The sequence below is a fragment of the Rattus norvegicus genome, chromosome X (assembly GCF_036323735.1).
Source record: "Rattus norvegicus strain BN/NHsdMcwi chromosome X, GRCr8, whole genome shotgun sequence".
NCBI lineage: Eukaryota > Metazoa > Chordata > Mammalia > Rodentia > Muridae > Rattus > Rattus norvegicus.
The window spans coordinates 94,039,415-94,048,106 of record NC_086039.1 but is presented as its reverse complement, the minus strand read 5'-3'; the positions used below and the strand labels follow the sequence as shown (position 1 = coordinate 94,048,106).

At 36.1% G+C, this 8,692-nt stretch overlaps 1 protein-coding gene across 2 annotated transcripts in view; it reads right to left on the bottom strand.

Annotated features, from left to right (window-relative positions):
• Positions 1 to 5,166: 5,166 nt before the first annotated feature.
• Positions 5,167 to 8,692, bottom strand: part of Dmtf1l2 (cyclin D binding myb like transcription factor 1 like 2) — a 45,210-nt gene continuing 41,684 nt past the window's right edge. For both annotated transcript variants that reach the window (XM_039100382.2, XM_063280418.1), the window contains exon 3: positions 5,167 to 7,656. In XM_039100382.2, the coding sequence (XP_038956310.1) occupies positions 5,877 to 7,334 (1,458 nt within the window). In that variant the 5' untranslated portion in view covers positions 7,335 to 7,656 and the 3' untranslated portion in view covers positions 5,167 to 5,876. The remainder of the gene's footprint in view (positions 7,657 to 8,692) is intronic.

Sequence of the window (8,692 nt, the reverse complement as noted above, 5' to 3'; positions counted from 1 at the left end):
ACTCTAAATCACAAGAAAATGTTGGCACAGGAAAATAGAGAAGCATTTAACCATACCCCTAGGAGCTCTGTAACCTAACTTCCTTGTATGATTTGAATAAAAGACCGGATGAGTCAAGTCGAGAGAGCACTTTGACTCCTGAGTTTAGGAGCTCTCACTGCATGAATAGCCTGTCAGCATTGTACCTCAGTTGTGTGTTTTTTAATTTCCATGTGTGTTTATGCAGCTTGTGTACGTCCAATGTCCAGTGAAGGCAAAATAGATTGTTAGATCTCCTTTAACTGGAGTTATAGATAGTTTTGTGTCACAGTATGTATTCTGAGAATTGAACCTATGTCCTCTGGAAGAGCAGCCAATGTCCTCAATTGCTGACCATATCTCTAGCCCATATTATAATTTCATAGACTACAATTTTACTAAATGTATATTGTACAAGCTTTCAATTAAACAATATAACTGACTGTTAAATATAAGCATATAAGCAAACAGACTAACTAGCATAATACAAGAAAAGACTTACTTATTGTGTAGGGTTTTACAAGAGCAAAAGTCAGATACACTACCTCTACATTGAGAAGCCTTATATTATTGCTATCACAAACATGGCTACAGGGCATATTCTGTATTTCTCCATTAGTGACCCTTGTCTCCTAAAACAGGAAGAAAATTTCTCTGGTTACTCTTACGACATAAGTCAAGTGGAAACTTGGGGGCAAGGAATCTGAATATTCTCAGGCAAGAAAGATCCCAGGCAGGAGGAATAAATCATACATATATGATTATTTTATTTATTTAAATTATCCCCCTTCTTGGTTTTCCTTCCACAAACTCCAAATCCCATCCTGTGTCCTGCCTTCGACCCCTGATTCTAAGAGAGAGCTCCCCACCCACCTACCCACTCCTGCCTCACTAACCTAGCATTTCCTACACTGGGGCATTGAGCCACCACAGAATCAAGGGCCTCCCCTCCCCATTGATTCTCTATGAGGCAATCCTCTGATTCATATGCAGCTAGAGCCACAGCTCGATACATGTGTACTCTTTGGTTGGTGGTTTAGTTACTGGGAACTCTGGGGTGTGTGGTTAGTTGATATTGATGTTCATCCTATGGATAGCAAATCCCTTCAGCTTCTTCAGTCCTTCAGCTAACTTCTCCATTGTTGTCAAAGTGCTCACTCCAATGGGTGGCTACTAGCATCTGCATCTGTATTGGTAAGGCTCTGGTAGAGCCTTTCAGGAGACAACAAAATCAGATTCCTGTCACCAAGTACTTCTTGGAATCAGTGGAATAAATAATCTTAATGCACAGCAGTAACCACCTCACAATACACCAACATATGGCATGGGGAATTAGTGCTAGTCTAAATTATTTCTCCCTTAATGATGTGATGTTTTAGCACATTTTGTGAAGCTCAATACATGAGTCAATGAGAGTGATACTGGTGAATCTTATAACGAATGGAATTTATCTTTAGGTAGAGACATGTTCCATAAGGCTTATTAATATGTCAGGAATGAGTAGGAGACTATTCCTGGAATGATGGAATACTTTTCCTCCCCAATTCCCTGGGCTCTTATGAAATAGTTGTGAACATCACAGGGCCTTCCCAAGTCTGTCTATATTTCTGAGTTCTTACTGGGAAAGTCATAATTATTATTTTTTTCCTTTTGTTTTTTATTTCTTTAGATGCTAGCCAAAATCTAAGTATTTTATAGTCCTATATATAAGCTTCCTTGTTCTTTTTCTCATGGCTGCTACCTTTGGGCTGCCTGCAACAAAGTGACTAACCTCCATGCCAGATCATCACATACATTCTCCTCCAGTAAATCCCAATCTCCTATTAAATTTACAGTTTGTCTATTCTGGAGTTTTTTCTGTAAAGAGTAATAAATTCTCCTCGAACATTGCTTGAGTCTGTTCTCTGTCCTTGAGAGTTCTTTCTAAAATTCTTCTATTGTAAGACTAAGGACCTTAAGAAAACCTAATTTGTCTAGTATCATGTGCTATATCTGGCAAGGTTCCTGTACTGGTTGGTTTTATGTGTCAACTTGACATAAACTGAAAGTATCACAGAGAAAGGAGCCTCAGTTGAGGAAATGCCTCCATGAGACCCAGCTGTATGGCATTTTCTCAATTAGTGATCAACAGGGGAGGACCCAGCCCATTGAGGGAGGTGCCATCCCTGGGTTGGTAGTCTTAGATTTTATAAGAGAATAAGACAGTAAGTAATATCTCTCCATGGCATCTATATCAGCTTCTGTTTCCTGCCCTGTGTGAGTTCCAATCCTGACTTCCTTTGGTGATTAACAGCAATGTGAATGTATAAGCTGAATAAAACTTTTCCTCTCCAACTTGCTTCTTGGTCATGATGTTTTGTACAGGAATAAAAAACCTGACTAAGACAACTCTCAAGAAGAATTTGCAAAAACACTTTTGTCTACATTTTAATTACTTAGAGAACTAAGTCCTATTCCTGAATTTCTAGATAACATCAATTTTAAAATAAACATTGTCTTTATTCACAGCAGAATAAGTCACATAGATTCACAAATAAATCATATTCCTTCTCCTACTGTAAATCCCAATCTCCTATTAAATATGCAGCTTGTCCATTCTGGAGTTTTTTCTTTAAAAAAATTAATAAATTCTCCTCAAACATTGCTTGAGTCTGTTCTCTGTCCTATTCTGAATAGATCACAGGTCTTTTAATACATGAAATAGTAGTTTTGCTGAGGTCATTCTCTGCCCTACTCTAAGTTAATCCATATTGTATAAAATATTGCCATTTCAGTCTGTGGCATTGCCCTCAAAGACTATGTTTTTAAAACATGTTTGAGTCTGTTTTAAGGGTAAGTATGACTGAACCACACGGGTAGACCTAAAACCTGCAGCATCACTTAGGCCCCACCGTCCATTCAGTAAAGATTTTTTAATTGCTTATTTATGTGAGTAGAAAGTTAGCTAACTTACATAATATTTGGACCATCTTAGAACCGTGAAGCTATATAAGCATCCTGAAATTCTATCAAGGAAACTCAGTTTTAGAAAACACTAGACACACCAGATTGAGAAAAAGGTCAAACTATATCACCAAGATTCCATTAAGTGAGGGACATGTAACTACTGTATTGTCATGGATCCACCTTCATCCAGCATTTAATACCAGTAAGAAGATAAAGGACAAGAGATTCCACAATCCCTTGTATTCCTTTGTGCTGATGCAGCAGAATCATCTGTCTACCTTTCTTCATTTTGTATGTATACACCAGCATATGATCCATTTCTTGCTTTGGATCATGCTCTGTCCTTTTACCTTGATTTCTTCAGAATCATATTTAAAGCTGATAGCAACAATTTCAATGGGTTGCTCCTCATTTATTTGTCTTGTCAACTGAATATAAGAACTTGGACTTATATTAGATTGATTCTGACGCATCTGTAATCTACTGCAGTCATTTTAACCTGCATTCATTCTTTAACACACACACACATACACACACAGACACACACACACACAGACACACACACACACACACACACACACACATATATATATATATGTATATATATATATATATATATAGAGAGAGAGAGAGAGAGGAGAAAAAAGAAAGAAAATATATATTTACTATGTTTTTGATATATGTGGCAATATCCATAAACATTGGTAAAAACATATAATCATTTGCGTCAGGTGAGATACCAAGGTAAAGAGAAGACTCTCAGGAATATACATGACTAAAAGTATTTTAGTACTCAGAAATGACCAGTAATTTTATTGAGATCAGTGTATGCCCTACTCTACCCACTCTACATTACTCATTGATATATAATAGGGAATTTTTTTGAACAATGCATTGTGTGGGCAGTATAGAGGAGGAAACAGCCCAATGACCTTCAATTTTCTTAACAAATTCTGTGTCCTAAAATACTGAACATTTTATCATGACAGAAGTCTACATGATTGTTCTAATCATCCCTTCATGTAGAACAAAATTTTCAACAAACACCCAAAAACGTATCTTAAATATTTTCATTGTAAGAAGATAGTTTCAATTCTTCTTAAATTGAACACACACAAATTGTTCAATATCCAGCCAACATTTCTTATACTTTTCATAGTCTGTTAATGTGAAATAGTTTATTATGCCTGTAATTAAAAATAATAAAATTATATTACTATACTTTTCTGAATTTTTACAGCAATCATGTCTATTAGAATGTAGAAGACAGTTTAAGCATAACCAGTAGGAATGAATATTGATCTGTTCCATTTGTTACAGATGTAAACTTTGTCTTTAAAGATGACATCAATGAAGCAGATTGCCTGAAGGTACAACTCAAGTTCCTTCTTTAAATTCTGTGTAATTGATATATAATATGTATATGATATGTAATATCATGATATGTATAAAATATATAATATGATATATAACATGTAATAAAGTGCCCTGGTTATCAGGTACAGATAGTGTACCTCTTTTTCCACTTAGTTTTAGTTCAGTGTGCTAAGTATAAACTAGTGTTTTTTGATGAGAGGTTGGAAACTTCTTAGCTACTAGTGGATTTGGTTAGTAACTCATGTTCTCTTAAGGAACAGCAAAACTGTAATGACTTTTCTTTACTAACTTTCTACTTTTTTCTACATAAATCAGCTCCAGCTGTCAACAATGGGTTAACTAAGAGTAACTACCACAAATTATATCTACAAACCCCTGTATTTATAAACAGTAAGCACTAACCTATGTTGTTAGGACTTGTGTGAAATTTAATCAAACCTCATTTAGCCTCAAATTACTACCATGTCAGAGATATAGGAATAAATTTTACTGCAGTTAAGCTTTGGTTACTTGAACAATTTCCAATAGCTGGTATAAAAAGTAATTTCCTGCTGATGGCATTAACACAGGGATATGTGCAATTAATCTGTCCATTCACAAACTGTCATAAAATTAGATGTGAAATATATTGAAAATAGTGAAAAAAGGGCATAGACATAATGTTCATTGCTGTCAATGATGTCTCCTGGGCATTTCTTTTGTTCCTCTGTGACACTATAACATATCTTTGACATCTTTGCATGTTCATAAGCATACACTAGTAACATTAGACAAGTCCAATATCCTTAAAAGTCTATACAAAGAAGGATGCCCAAGGAGAATCAATCGTATTTGATATTTAGTAGTTTTTTATTATGAGACATAGTGCTCTGACAGGCAAAACTGATTTAGTACATGTAAAATCCCCTGCCTTGATCAAGCCATGAAGTGAAGGAGCACAAACCATGGTTTTGGTATCACTTGTTTAATGCACTTGCTCTACTATGCTGAGTGACTAACTCCTCAGAAACACAAGCACCCAATAAATCTGAGTGAATTTATTATATTGGTTGGTGTTGGGGAATTCTTCTGTTGAACTCTTAGCACAGTTCATTAATTCTATGCTGTTTGGGCCTCTGAATTTATAAATAAGAGCATCATCAAATTATGGCAACAGAGCCATATAGTTAAATAATTCTTTCAGTGATTTATCTTTTGCTTTGAATGAGCAGTAGTCCATGAAAATCAGAAAAAAATGTAGGTGATACTATGGACTGAAAATTCTGCTTGGGATGTGGAAAAAGCAATGTCACTTTTCAGCAACAGATGATTCTTTGTATATGACATTTCAGGTAAATTTGACTGGAATACTCCACAGGATGCTTGAGGGATAAAGGGTGAAATGTGATCAGTTAGGAGATGCAGGTGCAGCAGCTGTTATGTTTACTGTGGTACAAGTGGTCAGAGTTAATAGAAGACAATGAGTTGAACTTGTTTGAAGACAATAGGTGCAAGGTGAGGGAACAAAAATGGAAATAGGGGAGAATCTCAAATATCTACTGTGGTCCAGTGGGCAGGGTTACAGATTCAGAGTCACCAACAGCAGCAGGTAAGTCTGTTAAGGACCTGGGAAGGAGTTGGAGTGTAATTTGCGATCCTGTCATGGGGACTGGACAGATAGATGTGTTATTATCTTCTATACTTGTGACTCCAAAGGAGACTTGTTGAACACTGATATCAGGGTTGCTCTCTGACATGTCAGATCCAGATTTATTCTTCCAAAATCTGAGGCTTGCGTTTTGTCTTTCATATTCTTGTTGAAGACATCTTACTAGGACGGGGAATGCAAAATCCTTGTGATTTGTAATTTGTCTTTTGATGTTCCACCATTTACTTCGCAGCCATTGTGGTGAACGAACACTCTCCCATCCTTTAGCTAATTCATCCCAGCGAATTTCACTTTCATCAGCTACATCAAGCTCTGCTAGCCTGAGGATGAGAGTGACTTCATCTTTCCTTGTCCATTCAATACCTCCAGTCTGTTTCCAGTTCAGATAATTGAGCCATTTAGCACGACACTGCTTTGCTGAGCGAGTACCCACTTGTTGAGCCACTGTTGCCCAACACACACCCTGAGTGACTTTCTCATCCACCTCCGTGCCTGTCAACTCATGAACCGCATCTCCAAGAATCTGTTCTTCTTCTTCGGTCCATTTCCCCGCGTTGCAAGCATCCTTCATTAGTCGCCACCGATCTTTGACAGAAGACGGACTTCTTCCCATGGCGGCCCCTATTGTTATCCAGTCATTGCCATGCTTCTGCCAGAGCTCCTTAAGCTTCTCTATTTCCTCAGGGCTGTACTTACCCACATGGTTCCTGTCATCATACATTCGGATTACTCTTCTATATATTGAAAACAAAGGTCGATTCAGACCAAATGAGATAGACCTGTAGAAATCTTTTCTTTTACCCTTTGACATCTTAAAAATGATTTCTGCAGGATTCTCTACTCCATGTTCCTTCATATACTGTTCAATGTTGCTCATCAAAATATTTGTTTCTTCCTTAGTCCACATCCCCTGCTTCCATTTATGTCCTTGGTTAGCTAGAGCATCCTTAACTTCTTTACCTGTGAACCATGTTTGGCTAACTATTGACTGTTCCACATTAGCCAATGAAAATACTTCATGTGGAGTGACATTCTGTATAATCTGGAATGGCATCATAGATGCTGCAGCAACCTCTTCACCTGCCATTTGTGTGACTGTGCTTGTGACCAAATCAAAGCTCTGCTGTATTTCCTGTAGTGGGAATGCAACAGCTGATATGCAAGGAGTTGAATCAACTTCTGGAGACAAACAAGGCCTCTTAAGCAGAGGTTCAGTATGATTTTCCCTTTCATCAGCCCCATTTTGAAGGCAAGGAATGAGGTTCCTGCTTGTGTCCTCAATAACAAAGACAGATTTCACAACCTGATGTGCTACTTCCTCAGAAACCTCTTCACATGTGCTCATCCTCAAATCTAGTCACAGGTAGATCAGCTGCTTTCCATAGAATCAAGCCTCATTCCTTTAATCTGGATAATATAAAAATGGTGCTATTTGTAGCACTTGCCTGTTTGACATTAGTGAGCACTCATTTAGCTAGAATTGAGAGTCTGATATCCCAGTAAAAATTGCTGGCATTAGTGATGTTGACCTTATCTTTTCTTCTGGTCTAGTTGTCAATGCCCAATGGTAATGTCCTGAGAGTATAGGACAAGTTCAAGTGTCTCTGCAATATTTAAGTACAGAAACTTCAGAGAACTGCTGATTTATTTCAATATACCTTTCAATGCTGAAAAATAAAAATATTAGTTATCCATTAATTGATGCATAGAAAGATTTTATATTTTCATTGTATTTATTTACCAAACATATACCAACACTAAAATGAACTTTGGCATCTCTGTCAACTGAATTTAGAATATAGAAAAATTTAGGTACTAAGAGACTTTCCCACTTCACTTCTATAAAAATGTAAAAATTTCACCAGTGACCTCCTGAAGGAAGGTAAGTCTGACTTTCAGAAACCAAGGATCCTCAGATAATAGAACATTACAGTACCCAAGTTCATCAAAATATTTAAAAAATATTGTAATTTAACTTGTTCATGTGGAAGAGTTTAATAGCAGTGTGCTTTTTGTTTCGCATTTTTGCACAATAAAGGATATGCACAAAACAAACCACAGAAAGTGGGAAAGATACCATAAAACCTTGTAGTCTGACAAGTAACAGTGTTACAAAAAGTAAATGTATGTTGAATGTATCTGACACTGATTTAATACGACAAATATTTATTTATAATAAAAAAGACAGTGGCCTTCATACTGAGTTTAATATTTCACTAGCATTATCTTGTAGTTAATCATGCTCTTATATGTGTGTGCATGTATAAACACCTTTTCTAAAAATCATAACATAAATTATTCAATTTCATGTTTCTCTGATGATCTTTTGATAACGTGTATTCAAAACTAATGTGGATGAGTGCAATACTTTGTCTTGTTTTATTGGCATTTATATCACAACATTTAAAACATTTTTAGGGTATTATTTTCATTTTTTCTGTTATGTAGGAAGATGAAATTTTTATGCCATTGTTTATGTGTTCTACCTGTATTTTGAGTCTTCATAATGTATTTGATATGTTGCCTATTTGTTAACTAACACTTTATAACACATTTTGATATTTATATTTTCAGTCTCCACTTATCATTTGAGTGAAAGGAACACTGAATACTTCAGTACTACATTAATCAATGTGAGAATTTGTGTTATATATTTATGTAAGTTATTGTCCAAATACTATTAGCTCTGTAAGAAATAAATTA